Source organism: Sciurus carolinensis, chromosome 5 (genome assembly GCF_902686445.1).
Source record: "Sciurus carolinensis chromosome 5, mSciCar1.2, whole genome shotgun sequence".
Classification (NCBI taxonomy): Eukaryota; Metazoa; Chordata; class Mammalia; order Rodentia; family Sciuridae; genus Sciurus; species Sciurus carolinensis.
Genome location: NC_062217.1, coordinates 40,115,946 through 40,135,563, shown reverse-complemented (window position 1 = coordinate 40,135,563; position 19,618 = coordinate 40,115,946). Strand labels below are relative to the sequence as shown.

The window sequence follows — 19,618 nt, the reverse complement described above, 5'->3', positions numbered from 1 at the left end:
GCAGAGGTTTCAATTCATTGTGGGCCAACTCTTGCTTTGAAAGACCCTAATGAGGCAGAACATTATGGCAGAAGGGCACAGAAAAGAAAAGCTTCTTAGCTCATGTTAGCCAGGAAGGAAAGAGGGAAAAAGAAACAAGGAGGAGAGGGAGAGGAGAGGAGTAAGAGGGGGCTGGGAACAAGAAGTAACTGTTCAGGGCATGCCCCCAGTGACTTTCTCCCTCCAACCATGCCCCACTGCCTACAGTTTCCAACACCCCCATTAATTGATGGATTAATGCATTGGTAAAGGTCAGAGCTCTCATGATCCAGTCACTTTCCAAAAGCCGCACCTCTGAACATTGCAGCATTGGTAACCAAGCCTTTGATATTTGAGCTTTGGGGGACATTCCAGAGCCAAACTATTAACAGGTAGTATGAAGTCCAACTGAATCGTTTTTAGTACTTCATTTTATTTATTTATTTTTATGTGGTGCTGAGGCTTGAACCCATTGCCTCACATGTGCTAGGCAAATGCTCTACCACTGAATCACAACCCCAGCCACCCAATTTAATTTTTTTGTTATAGAACACTAGTTATTCCAGCATCCTTTCATCTTTCTTTTCCTTTCCTTTTCCCCTTCCTTCCTTATAGAAATTGAACAAAGGACCTCATGTATGTTAGATAAGGACTCTAATGAGCTATATACCCCCAGCCCTGCCCTCATGTAACACCATTTCTTGAAAAGTTCTTTCTTTCCCCACTGACAGCTTCCAAAAATCAATGGGTTATAACTGTTCAAGTGTTTGTGTCTGGACTTTGTATTCTTTCTGTTGATTTGTGTAGCTATTCTTGAGCCAGGACTACACCTTTTTTTTTTTTTTTTTTTGGTACTAGGGATTGAACCTGGGGCATTCTGTGTCTGAACTATACCCCATCAGTTAGGTTTTTTGTTTGTTCGGTTTTTGAGACAGGGTCTCACTAAGTTGCTAAGGCTGGCTTTGAATCTGCAGTCAGCCTCCCAAAGTCTCTGGGATTTCAGGCCTGCGCCACAATGCCTGGCTTACAGCTGCCTTGACCAAATGTAGCTTTGTAGTAATATTTTGAAACAAAGAAGTATGAGTATACTTTGTTCTTTTTCAAAATTCATTTGACTCTCCTAAAACTTGTATTTGCATATGAATATTAGGATTGGCTTGTCAGTTTTTGTAAAGGTTTTTAAAGAAGTTTGCATTGAATTTAAGGTCAATTTGGGGAGCATTGTTGTTTTTGTTTTGTTTTGTTTTTTTGGTGCTGGGGATTGAACTCAGTGGTACTCAGTCACTGATTCACATTCCCAGTCCTATTTTTTTGTATTTTATTTAAAGACAGGGTCTCACTGAGTTGCTTAGTGCCTCACCGTTGCTGAGGCTGCCTTGAACTCATGATCCTTCTTCTTCATCCTCCCAAGCTGCTTGGATTACAGGTGTGCACCACCTTATCTGGCGAGCATTATCATTTGAACGACATGTTTTCTAATCCATGTACATGTTTCCATTCATTTGGACATTTTTATATTTCTTTTAACGTGTTTTGTAATTTTCAGAGTACTTGTTAAATTTATTCCTAAGTATTTTATTTATTTATTTTGGGTACTGGGGATTGAACTCAGAGGCACTTGACCACTGAGCCACATTCACAGCCCTATTTTGTATTTTATTTAGAGACAGGGTCTCACTGAGTTGCTTAGCACCTCACTTTTCTGAGACTTGCTTTGAACTCGTGATCCTCCTTGTCTCAGCCTTCCAAGTCACTGGGCTTACAGGCATGCGCTACCATACCCAGCTATTATTTTGTGATAATATTACAAATGAAATTATTTTCTTAATTTCATTCTTGGGTCATTCTTTGCAAGTATATAGAAATATAATTGATTTTTTGTACATTGATTTTTGTATTCTTGCTAAACTTCTTTATTTGTTTTAATAATTTTCTGGTACATTCCTTAACATTTTCTGCATATAAGATCATGCAATCTGTGCTTAGAGATAGTTTTACATCTTTCTTTTCAATCTGAATGCCTTTCATTTTCTTATTGAATTTCCCTGTCTAGAACCTAAAGGATAATGTTGAAGGAAATGGCTTAAGAGGGGATATTAGAGGAAGCATTAAATATGTTGTTGCTAGATGTGGTGGCACATACCTGTAATCCCAGTTACATGGGAGGCTGAGACAAGAGGATCACAAGTTCCTGGTCAGCTTCAGCAATTTAGCAATACCCTGTCTCAAAATTAAAAATAGGGAGATAGGGTGGGTATATAGCTAATGTACAGCAACCCTGGGTTCAATCTCCAGTGCTTTGGTAAAGTGATTGACTCATGAGTGCTCTGACCTCACAAGTGGATTAATCCATTGATAGTTGAATGAACTACTGGGATGTATTGGAAACTGTAGGCAGTGGGTCATGGTTAGAGAAAAGGTCACTGGTGGTGTGCCCTGGAAGGGTATGTGTCTCTGTGTGTTTTTTAATATGCCCTTCAATGGGTTGAGGAAGTTTCCTTCTCTTCCTATTTCTTGAATGCTCTTATCCTGAAAAGGTATAGAGTTTTGTCAAGTGCTTTCTCTATAGCTATTGAATGGCCATGTGGTATTTTTTTTCTTCTTTATTTTACTGACATGGTACATTACATTAATTGGTTATCAGATATAGACCCACCTCACATTTCTGGAATAAATCCCACTTGGTCACAGTATATAATCCTTTTGATATATTTCTGGATTCTGTTTGTCTGGGCAATTATTTTGTTAAGGACTTTTGCATGTATAATCAGAAGATGCAGTTATAGTTTTCACATGATGCTCACCTGATGCCATTATCTAGTTTTTGTATCAGAGAAATACTAGCCTCATAGAATTACTTGGGAACACTTCGAACACTTCTAATTTAAGAGAAAAGTTTGTGAAGAATTGTTATTAAGTTGGTTTTTTTGTTTGTTTGTTTATTTTTTGTGGTGCTGGGGATTGAACCCAGGGCCTTGTGCTTGGGAGGCAAGTACTGTACCAACTTTCTTTAAATATTGATAGAATTTACCAGCAAAGCCATTTTGGCTTGGACTTTTTGTTTGTGAATAGTTTTGTTATGGTTTTGTTTTGTTTTTTCGTGGTACTGGGTATTGAACCCAAGGTGATCTACCACTGAGCCATGTCCCTAGCCCTTTTTATTTTTTATTTTGAGACAGGGTCTCACTAAGTTGCTGAGGCTAAGTATCAAAAAAGGAAAAGAAAAATGTGAATGAACAAAAAAGATACATTGATGGCATTGTAAGTGAAAGAAATAGTACAGGTTTAGTAGACTGCTGAGTAAGAGATAGTTGAATAGTGGCAATAGTGGATGTGAACAAAATGTTACAGAAGTGATACATACTTAAATTAGACAAGAAAGCTCATGCAAATTAAGAAAGTATAATGTTTTAGAGTCACAGAAAATCATTTTCTAATCTTATTTTTGCATTTAAAATATTTTGAAATGTAATATACCATGCAGAAAAAAATTCGGATTTCATAAGGATGCATCCTAATGAAAATTAAACATCTGAAAACTCACCTACATATGCAGCATCCACATTAAGAAACAGAACATGATCAACAATTCAAAAGTCTCTCTTTTGTTCCCTTCCAGTCACTATATCCTCCATACCAACACCAAGTGTATTAAATATTTTATCCAATGATTTGAAACTTTCACACCTCAATTTTTTTTAAGTGGTAATTATACAATTAACTGATTCCAGTTTCAATACTCCTCTTATGGGAACTGGAGCCAAAGTTAGTGTAATTTACAAACCAGATAATCAGTCCTGAATAATTAAGAGTTGGCTATTTGCATTTTGTTATTTAAACACAGTTTGGGCTAAACACTTAACATAGACTTTCAAATGGAGCTCAGGATGAAAAAAAAAAAAAAGCCTGTAAGAAATTAAATTTCCCTCTTTTGAAGCTACTGGAAGATATCAGAGTGCTTTCTCAAGGAAAATCATGTACTTAAATTGTACTTTTACATTTCATTTATTTATTAGATTATGATGTGTTCTATGTATGGCATATGCAAAGTGAAGAATATAGACCTTAAATTCAAAATCATTGTAACAGCATACAAGGAACTTCCTCATGCTGTTCAAGAGGTAGGTAATCTTTCATGGTAAGTGTTTTAAAAATAAATCCATATCTGTAATACAGATAATTAAAGTCATTAATGAGATTATATATTCTGACATTGTATAAATTCACAAATCAAATTTTTTATTTTATATTATTGGTTAATTATCTGTAACTAAAATGGAATTGGAAAGCTAAGGCAGATTTTGAAAATCATCTAAATTCATCATTTAAGTTAATAAAAAATACTATGTGCAGGGCTGGGGAGATAGCTCAGTCGGTAGAGTGCTTGCCTTGCAAGCACAAAGCCCTGGGTTCGATCCCTAGCACCGCAAAAAAAAAAAAAAAAAAAAAAAAAAAAAAAATACTATGTGCAATAAGCAAGATATTTGTAATAAATTTGATGTAAGTAATAGGACATTAGATGTTCTTTTAAGTTATTTTTACTACTGTATAGGAAGAGTCAGTCTAAATGCAGCCTTATAAAGAAATAATGAAATTTTTCATTGTAAACACATTTTGTGTTTCCAGTTTATCTCCTCTGTAGGGAAGTAGTAGTAGGAAAATATACTTGCTGTGACACACATTTCATACCCTTTCGTGATAGGTGAGTTGTGGGTTATTTTTCCAGTTTAACATTGGCGTTTTCAGAGGTAATGCAGATCAGTTATTTTTACATCTATATTTTAATTTTTATTTGTTCTAATTAGTCATACATGACAGCAGAATGCATTTCAATTCATTGTACATGAAGGGAGCACAACTATTTATTTCTCTGGTTGTATCTGATGTAGAGTCCCTACCATTCATGCAATCATACAAGTACTTTCCCATCCCCTACCTACTTCCCGCCCCTCATTCCTCTTTGCCCAATCCAGAGTTCCTCCATTCATCCCCACCCCCTGCCCATTATGGATCAGCATCCACATATCAGAGAAAACATATGGCCTTTGTCTTTCTGGGATTGACTTATTCAGCTTAGCATGATATTTTCCAGCTTCATCCATTCACCTGCAAATGCCATAATTTTATTCTCCTTTATGAAGTTATTTTTAAAACTCATTTATTTTGATTATATATCTCAGAGGCATTCTATAAAATCCTGTGCTTTTACTTAACTAAATTTTAAGTAAAATCTAGCTGTCAAAAAAGAAATAGTGCTTTTACTAAATGTCTACTTTTTGCAGTGGAATAATATACATTTCTTGAACCCTTTAGATTGTGGGGATCAGAAATGTACAGGCCAGAGAATGTAGTCTAAATATCAGTGGATGTAACATTGTCTTTTGCTTACCTCTGACCTTTGTTTCCCACAATGCTTTCCACCCTGCCAGCCTGTCCATTTCTGTATTTGGGGATGCCAGCTGTTTGTTCCACGTGCTGACTACTAGTTGCATCTCTGGATCATTCTGTGTCATTCCACTTATCCAAGCCTAAGAAGGCTTTTTCAGATTATTTTTTTCCTGTATAATATATACTTCTTGCTAGTTAAAAAGCATTACAAACTATTAAGGAAGAAAATCTAAAGAGAAAAATTCTTAACTTCATTTTTAACAAGTGTTTTCATTATTCTTCCTCAGACATTCAAACGTGTTTTGATCAGAGAAGAGGAGTATGATTCCATTATAGTATTCTATAACTCAGTTTTCATGCAGAGACTGAAAACAAATATTTTGCAGTATGCTTCCACAAGGGTATGTTAAAAGTGTCCTTTGGGGAAATCTAATTATAAAGTAATGGATCCTATTACAACATTAAATAAATAACCTGCTTCTTGTTTTTGCTCTAGCCTCCTACCTTGTCACCAATACCTCACATTCCTCGAAGCCCTTACAAGTTTTCTAGTTCACCCTTACGGATTCCTGGGGGAAATATCTATATATCACCCCTTAAGAGTCCATATAAAATTTCAGAAGGTCTGCCAACACCAACAAAAATGACTCCAAGATCAAGGTTGGTATTTTCTCTTAAGGAAATGGTAAGAAATAAAGGAATAATTTTGACCCAAGCATAATGTAAAGCTTTCTTTGCTTAAAATAAGCTAGATCCTTGAGTTTCTAATTTGCTTTTTTATATCAAGTGACATGACAAGAATTTGGAGGGAAAAATCTATGTACTTGGATAGGTTTGCAAACTTTGTCATCAACTTTCCTGGAGTGTCTTCTTTTGTGAAAGTCTGATAACCAGTTTGTACATTTCAAAACACTTAGGTATTTTTGCAAGTAGCCAGTCTGTGAAACAAAGTAGAGTACTTCAGATTAAGAATTTTTATTGTATGGTTTACAGGATTTCCTGTAACTCTGTATCCCTTTTTCATTTTGCTTGTTATAAAAATGGAGATGAGTTATTAAAGGTAGATGACTGTCAATTAAGTCTTTAGAGGTCCATCCCTAACTCTGCCTGTGGCCTCTTTACATTACCTTGGGCAGGTCTCTCTCTACTTCAGAAAGGTGCTGTGGATCAGGGAGGTGATGAGTGTGAAGTTGTTTTAAATTCTCAGATGAAAGCTTCTGTACAACTACAAATCATTTTATTATCTTCTACATCAAACCATAAGTGCTCTCTGGCTTTGAAGTTCTTTAATTTAATAATTATATGTTTTCGTGGGCTATTTGAAACTGACTTTATAAAGTGGAGGCAGATTAGCTAGTATAATTAATGTAGTCTTATCTCAAAAATTGTCAAACTATATGGTTGTACCTAATGCACAAGAAAAACAAACAAGGAGAAGGGGCTATATTGGCCTTTTAGGAAATAACTGTGATGGATTTAATTACATGAGTAATACACACCTGTGATAAAAGTTTCAAACTCTAAAGAAAAGCATGAAATAAAAAATAATTGGAAATAGGATTCAGGTGCTTCTGTATGCCCCTGTATCTTTCTTTTATTCACTTGATAGTTGGATATCCATGTACTGATATCTTCAGCTTACATTATAAACTGTGAAGATGCCATACTATGTCTATTTAGGTAAATTCACACAGTCCCGTGCTGCCACGGGAAAATATATTCTTATGTAGTTTTCAACCTTGATATTTTTTTTTTGTTTTTCTTTAGCAAAAAAGTTGCATTCTGAATAATCCTAACTGATAAATCATTGATTGGGCCTTAAGAAAGTGTCTTAATATTGTGTAGCCTGTTCAGGTATTCTGGCTAATCAAATAAAATGATGATCACTTATCAAGGAAATGGAGAACAATAAAATCTACATAGTTACTAGTTCCATGTGTATATTTTAAAATCTTTTATGTTAGACCAAAGCTGTTTTGCCAAATGTCCCTTGAATATTTTTTTTAATTTTTTTATTTTTTAGATGTCGATAGACCTTTATTTTATTCATTTATTTATATGTGATGCTGAGACTTGAACTCAGTGTCTCACACATGCTAGGCAAGCGTTCTACCACTGAGCCACAACCCAGCCCCTGTTACTTGAATTTTAAATGAGAATATGTGAAAGAAGTTTGATAACTTATCCATTGCTTTATGAAGAACTAAGTATAGGTAAACTTAAAACTTTCTTTTATCCTTTTAAATGTGGGCAATGGAACAGTGTGTTTTAGAATTCTTACTTTCAAAAAATCTAAGAGGGCTAGGGATGTGTCTCAGCAGTAAAGCACCTGTGTGGGGCCCGAGTTCAATCCTGAGTACCACATAAAAAAAAAAAAACACAAAACTTAAAAGACTGACTTAGTTTCAGACTAGCACTGTTAGAATAAGCCTCTGATGACAATGATTTGTTAGCAGTTCTAGAGTAGAGAAAACCTTTGTTTCTGATAGTTTAGAATGATATGTGTATGTTCATCTCTGCATATCTACAGAATCCAGGTATGATTTTCATTACTAATTTATATTTCATCTTAACTTGACAGAATCTTAGTGTCAATTGGTGAATCATTTGGGGTGAGTATTTTCTTTCTATAAAATATAATGCCACAGAATATTAAGTAAAAAATAATAGGCAGTATGACACAAGTACTCTAGTGTACCCTTGTATCATCCTATCATCCTTTATTTGGGTTCTTGTTGTTGGGTATTGTGTACTGCTATCTACAACTTATAACTATAAAAGAAATTAAAGATTTATTTAATTTGGATTTACAAATGCTATTATTTAAGTACTTCATCCAAGCATATTAAATAGAATTTATAAGATATTTATCACAGATTTTTATTTCAAATCATACTCAAAATTTGAAGTGAACTTCAAAATTGTTCCCTCCTTCTCTTCATATGTATTTCTTCCTTCCCCGCTCCCTATGCCCACCCTTCTTACTTTCCTTCTTTCCTTCCTTCCTTCCAGGACTGGGAATCAAACCCAAGGATTCTCTACTACTGAGCTATATCCCAAGCCCTTTTTATTTTTTATTGTCAGACAGGGTCTAAGTTGCTGAGGCCTGTTTATCCTCCTGCCTCAGCCTCGTGAATAGCTGGAATACAGGTGTGTGCCTCATGTCTGGCTCAAAAGTTTTATAAGCATTCCTCTGAGATTATATAATATAGATACACTTATATGTACATATATATGTGAATTATTTTAACTCATAATACTTCTGACACCATATGTGTTTTTTTCCCTCACACCTACCTATTCCCCAACTCTCTAGATACAAGGGATGTCCTACAATTCAATTCAGTTTTGTTTTGTTTTATACCGGGGATTAAACCCAGGGGCACTTAACACTGAGTTACATCCCCAGCCCTTTTTTATATTATATTTAGAAACAGGATCTCTCAAAGTTGTGTAGGGCCTCTTTAAATTGCTGAGTCTGGCTTTGAACTCTTGATCCTCCTGGCTCAGCCTCCTGAGCTGCTGGGGTTACAGGTGTACACCACCACACTGCACCGGGCCTCAATTCAATTTTGATGCTCATTACCTAAAATTTGCATCAGACTCCATAGGTTCAAAGTTCAGTCCCATTCCCATAGGACTACCCTCACTTCAGGTGCCAGTCATAAGTGTCAGGTCCACAGGTTACACCATACTTCTCTCCAACTTGGCTAAAAACCAGGGCTTTTCTACCATACTTCCCACTTTCAGGTTTTATCATTTGCTAGAATTGTTAACAAAACTCTCGAAAATACTTTACTTACTATTACCAGTTTATTATAAAGGATACAAATGAACAGCCATATGAATAGGTATGTAGGGCAAGGTCCAGAAGTGTCCTGAGTACAAGAACCTTCTGTCCCTGTGCAATTGTCAGCTCCAAAGCTCTGCCAACCCTGCTGTTGAAGGATTTCAATGGGGGGATTTCACTGGGCATAGGCATAGTTGATTAATTCGATCTTCAGCTCCTTTCCCACCTCCTGGAAGTTAGAAGGTGTGGCTAAAAGTTCTAAGCTACTAATCAAGGCTTGGTCTTTCTGTTAACCAACCCCAATCCCGAAGCTACCTAAGAACCCAATAAGTATCACCTCATTAGAACAAAAGATGATTCTATCTCCCTTGTCACTCAGGAAATTCCAAGGAACTCTGTGCTTCTAAGCAAGATAAAGACAAAATATTGTTTTGTGATTCCACATGTGTATGTATATAATCTCAGAGGAGTGGTTACAAAACAGTTTTGGAAGTTAATGATATGGTTTGAAATGAGATACTTCAGAATGGAAGCACCATATCCAGATATCAGAATCTTGATCTCCTTATACATGTAGATACACATAAACTCACTCCTGCTTCTCCTTCCTCTCAGACTTCTAGGATATTCTTTCTCTAGTATATTCATTAGGATTTGGTAATATAAGACTCTTCCCCAGTGAAATTGGCAGGGCTTATATGGTGGTCCTACTGAAAGCTTAGCTTTGAAACAGTTATTCTAGGCTGAGAACCTGCTACTCTAGTTGGCTTCCATTAACAACACTAATTCAGCAGTCAGTTTGTTGTTATCAATGTTGCACCATCCTACCCCCCACAGAGCTTATATTCTATAGGAATATTATTTATTGCTGCAAATCCCCCAAAGATTAGGGACTTTTTTTTTTTTTTTTTTTTTTTTTTTTTTTTTGTACTAGGGATTGAGCTCAGGGCACAACCACATCCCCAGCCCTATTTTGTATTTTATTTAGAGACAGGGTCTCACTGAGTTGCTTAGCGCCTCACCATTGCTGAGGCTGACTTTGAACTTGCAATCTTGTCTCAGCCTTCTGAGCCACTGGGATTACAGGCGTGTGCCACCACACCTGGCCGTAGTGGGACTTTGTCATAATAATTTTATCTAGCTGTCAGCTGGGGATGCAGTCAGCTCAAGACTCAACTGAAAGAGCATCCGCTGGCAAACTCATTCAAGTTGTAGGCTGATATTGATGACTCTTGGCTCAAGTTATCAGTTCCTTGCCACTTGGGTTCTTCCACAGTGCTCCTCCATATCACATAACAGCTGTAAATATGCCCCAGAGCCCTAGAGCAAGGACTTTTTTAAAAATTTTATTCAAGGAGTTAATATTCTCTTTTTTTTAATATGAAATTTTTTTTATTGTAAACAAATGGGCTACATGTTGTTTCTCTATTTGTACATTGAGTTAAGGCATACCATTTGTGTAATCATAAATTTACATAGGGTAATGTTGGAGAGCAAGGACTTTAAGAGCAAAATGGAAGTCTTTTTGCAACCTAATATTGAAAATGACATCTCATCACTTTTGCCATATTATTTTTGGTTAAAAGCAAGACAATACTAGACCTAACCCACACTCCAGGGGAGGAGGATCACATAAGGATGTGAATACCATGAAGTAGAAATCATTACAAGTCACTTGAGAGGCTGCTGATCATACTCCCCAAATGAAATAACTAGAGATAGGTAGAAGCTTGTGTATTAAATGACCAAGTACTAAATATATGTTGCAAATATTCAATGCTATGACATTTAGTTTAAGAAGGGCTGTAGTTGACAGAATTTACAAGGGCGATATAGAAACTTTAGGGCGGGGCTAGATGACTATAAAAGTACAGTCTTCAAACTTCTTTGCTTACCATACCTCTAAAATCACTGAGAAAATGTTGTATATGTTACCTGGTTTAAAGTTGGTAACTAAAAATCTTACTAAGAGGGGTATAAGATTTACATCATCATCTTAAGTGTTCTAAGTATATTTTCCATCAAAACCTATTTTTGCACTTGTTTTTTGGAAAGTAAACAGCAAAGCTAATCCTACTGTCAAATCTACTAGTCAAACCAGACTTAATTTCTATCAGAAAATCTGGCTTTATCTTTTTTTTTTTTTTTTAGTTCAAGTAAACATGTTAATACACATCTCTGAGACATTCACCTCATTTTGTTTCTAAAATGGATAGCTAGGAAATGTATTTTTCTATATATTTGTCTTGAATAATATAAGGTGGTATTCCCAGTTGGGTACTTTTTATCAAAGCTGCTTTTGCTTCAGCATGACAGTATTCTCCCTCCAGAGATATCTCAAATTATCTCCAATAATACTCACGGAACTCAAATTCTAAAGTCTTCTGGATATTTGACTATTTTTAAATCTTTGTGAATTAGCAGTATTTCAACAAACACCATATCAGTGGTGACTTACAATATGTAAACTATATGACTTGTCAATCTAATGCCCATAAAGTAAATAAAAAATTATTGTTCACTGGACATGTCACTGCTTATCAAATTCTTGTGATCTTCCCTCTTGTTATATAATACCCTAAAAAACCTTTTTGTCAAAAAAGAGTTTCAGAAAGCTGACCCAACTTTGCTGTGTCTGAAAAGGAGCTCTGGCTCCATGTGCAGATGAGTTCTCACAATGAGGAGTCAGAGCTTTTAGACTAGTATTCAGATTTGTTGGAGGACCAATTAGGAACCTCATGGGAAAAAAGTATAAGGATTTACAAGGGGTGGGTACTTAATGGACAAGAATTGGTATACTTATTCTGATTTTGAGTCTTTGAACTCTCTTATTTGACCCAATAAGGCAGAAAATTAAAATGAAAGAATTACTTCTAATTTTTGACACACATCAAACTCCAATTCACAGTTGCTAACTTCAAAATGGTGACATTCAGTGATTTACAATAAAGAATTCTGTGATTTGTAGACTTCCGAGAAGTTCCAGAAAATAAATCAGATGGTATGTAACAGTGACCGTGTGCTCAAAAGAAGTGCTGAAGGAAGCAATCCTCCTAAACCACTGAAAAAACTACGCTTTGACATTGAAGGATCCGATGAAACTGATGGCAGGTAGGAATGTTTTGGAATGTTTCCGGAGCTGAGCCCAGAGTCTCAGTGCTGCCCTCTACTCCCACCAGACCTTTCCATGCCAAATTTATGTGGTGATTGTAAGAATGGGTCAGAATAATAGGTATGAACGTAGCCCAAAGTTAAAAGCACCATAAAAATCAGATACCATTTGCTGAAATTCAATAAAGATATCAGATATTTTTTGTTCTTTCTAATGAATTTATAAATGAAATTTTGATGACTTCAACATTAGAGTTAAAAATACTTACTTTGAAAAACAATAATTTCTCTGTTTTATAGGAACCCCTGAAAAATATATAGGATCATAAATTTGTGGCATTTTTTAGATGGTTAGTTCATGAGTTTTGGAAATTAAAAGCTCACTAAAATAATAGTGTCAGATGTCACTGAAATCACTATAGTTATTAGGAATTTGAGTTTTGCATTTATACATGTGCATATGAAATATTTTGCTTTTTTCAAAATTTGCAGTAAACATCTCCCAGGGGAGTCCAAATTTCAACAGAAACTGGCAGAAATGAGTAAGTACTTATTTTACCTTACATAAATGAAAGAAACAATTATTTTTTATTGCAAAATCCTTTTTGCTTCATAAAAGAATATACATAATTCCTTCAAGTAGCAGACTTGTTTGTGCATTTAAAATATCTCAGTTAAGAGTATATATTATTGGGGCTGGGGAGATAGCTCAGTTGGTAGAGTGCTTGCCTGACATGCACAAGGCCCTGGGTTCAATCCCCAGCACCACCAAAAAAAAAAAAAAAAAAAGAGTATATATTATTATATTATTTAGGGCTGGGATTGTGGCTCAGTGGCAGAGCACTCGCTGAGCACATGTTGAGGCTTTGGGTTCAATCCTCAGCACCACATAGAAATAAGTAAATTAAAAGTATTGTGTCCACCTACAACGAAAAAAAAAAGAATTTTTTTTAAAAAAGAGTATATTATTTACCTCACACATTTTTTTATTAAATGTGTACTGCAGAATGAAGGTCATTGTTACCCTAACATCTTCACTGCAGGAAGATTAAGAAGTGAAACGTCGCCTACCACATATTCAGTGTAGTGTATATGGTCAGAAAATACTCTAGGTTAGCAAAACTATAGTGGGGAGCCCTTTTATGTGTGAAGAACAGGAAAGGACTTCACAAACCTAGCATATCCTCACCTTATTTAAAGAACACTGTTTTATTCTGTATTGTTGAATTTTAATTATTTGCCAGCTTTAAAACAATTTCAAACAAAAGTTTTATATTACTGGAAATGAGAATTTTGATAAAGAATACCAGGCCATTTTCCAAGTTTGAAATAAAATTGGAATGTTGGGCTGGGACTATCACTCAGTGTTAGAGTACTTGCCTAACTTGTGTGAAACCCTGGGTTCAATCATCAGCCCTGCCCCCAGCCAATTTTTTTTTTTTTGAGTGAGGGAATACTAAGGCAAATGGAATCCTATTCTAAACTATTCTGAGACTATAAAAGAAAATTAATCAAATATAGTAGATGAGAACTCTATAGGAAAGAGATAAGTGTTCACAATCCACTGCTGGGTTGTTTTAGGTAGGTAGCTGTGACAGTGAGTGTTACAGTTTCTGATATATGGTATCAGATCCATTAATAGGGAAAGAATCTGGGACTTGGAAAAGAAAAATATTCAGAAAATGAAGGTTGTTAAAATTGTCATTCCTCGGTCATAGGACTTATCAGTGAGAATAATACCAATTAAAACATGAGAAGAGGCTTCCAACTGTCTTTGTATATATGACTTTGAGACATAAAGTATTTAAAAGAATACTTTTGGTTGATTTTTAAGCCATTTTTTTCAGTGTGTTATATATTACCATTAAAACTAAATATAGCAAACATTTAATTTTTTTGGATTTTATATCAACTGGTATATTTCTATTTTAACTTTTAAATAGTTGTGGCTTTTCCTCCCAATATATGAAAATAAACCTTAAGCTTAAAACCAAAATCAAACTGTAAAAACATTTGGAAGCATTTTAAAATGTATAGTATGCATTTAAAACAGAGTAAAAGGCTGTAAAACTTGTATATTTTCTTAAAGAAAAGTTCCATAGCTATAGTCAGTACATTTCCGGGTGACACACATACCTATGTTAGAGTTTCCTCTTCCTGGTAAAGTTCAGGGCCTTTGTGCAGATGGAAAATTGGGGACAAGCAGTGGGAGTTTTAACCCCTGAGCCTAAGGAAGATATTCTCCAGCTTGCTTAAAAGAATTGCATTCAATATTACTCGGGGGAAAAATAGAAGTTCACTGGATTAGACAAAGGGGAATGAGGGCAGGGAGGGGCAGTGGGAATGGGAAAGACAGAATGAATCGGACATAACTTTCCCATGTTCATATATGAATACACAACCAGTGAAACCACAAGAATGGGATCCTACGTAGAGTAAGTTATACTCCATGTATGTATAATATGTCAAATACACTCTACCGTCCTGTATATCTAAAAAGAACAACAAAAATAAAGAATGCTTTCAGAAAAGATCATCATAGGATTTGGCTTGCCCAAGTTGAAATGGCATGCTATATCTTCTTTCCTCTTCAAATGGAAATATTCTTTGTGCTTTCTTCCTCTGCTCTTCTCTATTTTTTATTTTCTTTCTTTCTTTTTTTTTGTTTGCGTGTGTGTGTGTGTGTGTGTGTGTGTGTGCGCGCGCGCACTAGGATTGAACCCAGGGCACTGCCCACTGAGCTATAACTCCATCCCTTCTTTTGCTTTTAATTTTATTTTGTGGTACTGGATATGGAACCCAGGAGCACTCTACCACTACGCTTCATTCCTAACTCTTTTTATATTATTTTGACACAGAGTCTCACTAGGTTGCTCAGGTTGACCTTGCCTCAGCCTGTTGGGTAGCTGGGATTACAGGCATGCACCACCACACCCTGCAAGATTTATTAAATAATTTAAAATAAGCATTCTGATTTTGTCTATATTGTAATTAATACTTTTAAAATGTCTTTACCCAATTTAATTTTGTGGTACCTGTAAACCATCTCCAAACACAATGGAATCCATAGCTTTGTGAAGAATACCACCACTCTGGTAGATCCAGTAGCCCATGGTTCTAGTCTGTTTGGATAGATGCCAAATTTGACCTGTTCATCTCTAGAACAGAGGTCTACAAAGTGGGGCATACCTGGGAGTGTGTAAGACCATCTTTATATATCAAGAAAATAGTATAAATTCTATTTATCTAATTTTTTTGTAGTTTTTATTTTTGACCCCAAGGATACTTTACCACCTGGAGTTGTATCTCCAGCTCGCTTTCTTCTTTTTCTTTTTCTTTTTTTGAGACAGTTTTTTGGTTAGTTGCCGAGACTGATCAGGAACACTTGGAATTCTCCTGCCTTTGTCTCCAGAATATCTGTGATTATAGGCATATGCAACCAAGCCCAGTTCTCAATTCTTTTTAATGTTTGCTTAGGGTAGGTCTGTATTTTAAAATTTATATACACATACAGACAAATTTTATTGGTACATGCTTTGAAAACATTTTACTCACATGTTGTATTCAGTTTTACTCACATGACTTTAAAAACTTTGGAGACCTCTGCAAGCTTCTCTGCTCCATCATTTTGACATAAGCATAATATATATGGCAGCCCCTTGCCAACATACCCAGTACCATCAACACAATTAACAGGTCTTCATCTCTGTTTCAGCATCTACTCGAACACGAATGCAAAAACAGAAAATGAATGATAGCATGGATACCTCAAACAAGGAAGAACAGTGAGGATCTCAGGACCTTGGTGGACACTTGTACACTGTGTACGCCTCTGGCTTCATTCTCTCACAGATGTGACTGTATAACTCTCCCAAGTTCTGTTTACAGCCACATTAATATCTTTTTTGTAGATATAAAGTGTGCAGATACAAGTTGAATATTTGTGTGGGTGATTCCTAAGCCACTTTCAATGTTGTATTCAGTGGTATATGCATTGTTATTATACAAGATTGGAAATCTTGTGTAATCCTGCCATTAAAAAGGTATAGCAGATCATTTGCATTTCCAAAGTAAAATTGTTCTGCTTTATGAATGAATTGAGGCTGCCTCTGGAGTGGGAGTACTAACAACCCATGCCTGTCTGACTACTTTGTCTTCCCTTGTAGCATATGTGTGATGTTTGCTCTTGGTTTTATTAATTTATATGTATATTTTTTTAATTTAACATAAACACCCTTAGAAAATGTGTCCTGTCTTCCAAATGCAATTCGACTGCCTGCCCATTCACTCAAATTATCCTGAACTCTTCTGCTAAAACAGATTATTATTAGAAACTAGGGAAAAAATTAATCTTTACACATTAGATTTTATTTAGTATTGGAATCTGATGTATTGTGTGCTTGTTTTACAAATTTTAGCTTTTACATACAAGCAAAAAACAAAGTACAGACATGATACTGTCATACTACTGACACAGATTTCATACCTCAGAACTTACAAGAATTTCTTTTTTCATCCAAACTCATGGTTTAAAATGCAGATTATTGGTAGTACTTTTTTTTTTTTTTTTTAACCATTCAGATCACTGAATTTTTAAGTATCTATCTGGTACTTGAAAAAGTAAAGTGTCTAATCAGAGCTTTGCTGCAGAGGACCCTAATACAGTATATCCCAAGTGCACTTTCTAATGTTTCTGGGTCCTGAAGAATCAAGATACGAATTAATTTTATTCCATAGCAGACTGTTAACTATAGAAGCCTTGCGATTATTTTTGTGTGTGTTTCCCTTAGGGATTTGTCTAATTGCATCTCAACAATTATTCTACCCTCCTAAATTTGGGAAGGTTTGTGTTTTCTCTGGAATGGTACATGTCTTCCATGTATCTTTTGAACTGGCAATTATTTATCCTCTGTTTTTTTCTAAGTCAGTATGGTCTAACACTGGCACATTAAAAGCCACATTATTTCTAGGCCAACATTGCAAGTAATCAAAGGTCTTGTAAGTTAGGCATTAATGTTTCTGACTTTATGCAAAAGCTTCAAATTAAAATAGCTGCATTAGAAAGAAGCGCTTTCCCCCTTCCCCTGCACCTAAAGGTGTATTTAAACTATCTTGTGTGATTAACTTATTTAGAGATGGTATAATTTAAAATAGGTGGTATTTAAGATTGCATCAGCTAGCATTTAGGAAAATCATTTTGTCTAAACTCAAGAGTTCTCTTTAAAAAGAAATCTGGTTTTATTTCTTAGAAAACAAAATTTTGTGTTTAAATTTCAAACTATTTTGACAGTTATCCTGATAACAGGCACTAGAAAGCTTTACCCCATTCCTTCATTAAGTTTTGCATGAATAGCATACAGTTCAGTTAATATCTATGTCAAGGGCTTACCATATTCTGGGTCTTTTGCTCATCAATTTACATTAGAATTAGTGACAGAATTTTAGGAATTTCAGAGATCGTGTATTGAGATTCTTAAGACTTCAGATGTTGCTTTATTGCTTTTTTGTACTGGTTAAAACTGTACATTTAAAATGGCTATGTTACTATTTTCTACAATTAATAGTTTGTCTATTTTAAAATAAATTAGTTGTCAAGAGTCTTAGTGGTTTGATGGTGTGGTCTTTGTATTAGGTACAGCAATGTTCCTTCTGTGTGTAAACTCTCTCCTACTATCTCATCCATTCAGTGTATAGTGGACTCTTTCTGCTATTGATTCCCAAATTTGTTTCCCCAGCCCTGACCATTTCACAGAAATTTAAACTATCATAGCCAACCAAACTCTCAATTCCTACCCCACTCCAATTTCTCAAAATTTACATTAAAATCAAACAAAAATATCTTGTTTCTAGCCTAGTTTTTCCCCAGTTTACTAAACACTTATCAAGCAAAAAACTTAGGAGTCACCTATTAACTCTTGTCTGGACCACTACTTATTTATTCATTGTTAAAAATCTTGAAAACTAAAACCCAAGTGGTCCTGTGTGTTTGGTGCCAGAAATCATATGACATCAGAATCTTATCTAAATTACCATATACCTTTCTAGTCTTTAACCCACTCATGGGAAATATTCATCTTTCCCCACAGAAATATTAATGTTTTATTATTATGAGCTTACTGAGGCCCTACATGATCTTACACATCATGTGATATGTGTCATTATTATCATTAGCTCCAAAAAATATGATCTGGCACCACAGGTTTATTTTTAATTTATGTGGTTTCTCAGAAGAGGGTGGAAAATGCAGTGCTTTCCTTCTGAAACAGCTTGTTTGTTCCTGAAGAAAGAAAGGCAAATAAAGAGCCTACAGCACGACAAGCAGCAGGTGTATCTCAAGAGGCTTCACTCACGTTGTATGATGATCTTAAATGGTGTCTTAGGTCAAGTAAAAATCAAGCAGTCTTAACAACTCTAAACATTTTTGTCTCAGTGACAGAAAAATTAATCACTCCCAGAAATTAATTTAGCATCCCAGTTATTTAAATGTTCATTATAATAAAAGGAACAAGTTCAAATTCATGTATTCACTTACTTTTTATTACAGTTTTCTGGCACAGATGGTGGAGGGGAAGATCCTGCCTTCTATTATTATCTGAATGATCTCATAGAAACTTGCTTTTAGACGCATATCTTTGTTCCTCATTTTGGGACCAATATGGTGTACATATCAGGGTAAAGACTCAGTAGAATTTTCCTCTGGACTAAATAGGTATTTTATAGAACAACTTTGCCACACCACAATGCCAGGTGTAGTGATGCACACTTAAAATCCCAGCTACTCAGATGGTTGAAGCAGGAGGATTACAAGTTTGAGGCCAGCCTCAGCAATTTAGTGAGATCCTGTCTCAAAAATCAAAAGGGCTAGTGGTATAGCTCTGTGGTATAGCTCTTCAATCCCCAGTACCATCACCAAAAAAAGAAAATAGTCTACCACAAGTGAAGTTTCTTAAATAGAGACATTATGGTGCTATAGTTTGTATGTCAAATGTACCCCAAAGTCCATGTGTTAAAGGCCTGGTTCCCAGGGTGGTGTTGTTGGGAGGTAGTAGAATTTTTGAGGGGTAGATCATAATGGGAGGTTCTAAGGTCATTGGGGGCATGTCCTCCAAAAAGATTATGGGATCCCACTCCTTCTGTCTCTTTGTTTCCTGGCTCATGATGTAAGCAATTTGCTCCACCATGTACTCCTGCCATGATGTGCTTCCCTCACCAGAGCCCCAAAGTTATGGCGCCACCTGATCTTAGGCTGGAACTCCAGAACCATGAGCCAAAAAAAAATAAACCTTTTTCTCTTTACAAGTAAGTTGTCTC

General features: G+C 35.5%; 1 protein-coding gene across 2 annotated transcripts in view; it reads left to right on the top strand.

The window, feature by feature from the left end:
- The window catches only part of Rb1 (RB transcriptional corepressor 1), a 156,188-nt gene extending 138,281 nt beyond the window's left edge, over window positions 1-17,907 (top strand). For both annotated transcript variants that reach the window (XM_047553463.1, XM_047553464.1), the window contains 7 exons: window positions 4,035-4,139; window positions 5,694-5,807; window positions 5,903-6,066; window positions 7,988-8,018; window positions 12,165-12,307; window positions 12,800-12,849; window positions 16,023-17,907. In XM_047553463.1, coding sequence (XP_047409419.1) covers window positions 4,035-4,139; window positions 5,694-5,807; window positions 5,903-6,066; window positions 7,988-8,018; window positions 12,165-12,307; window positions 12,800-12,849; window positions 16,023-16,096 — 681 coding nt within the window. In that variant the 3' untranslated portion in view covers window positions 16,097-17,907. The remainder of the gene's footprint in view (window positions 1-4,034; window positions 4,140-5,693; window positions 5,808-5,902; window positions 6,067-7,987; window positions 8,019-12,164; window positions 12,308-12,799; window positions 12,850-16,022) is intronic.
- The last annotated feature ends 1,711 nt before the right edge of the window (window positions 17,908-19,618 follow it).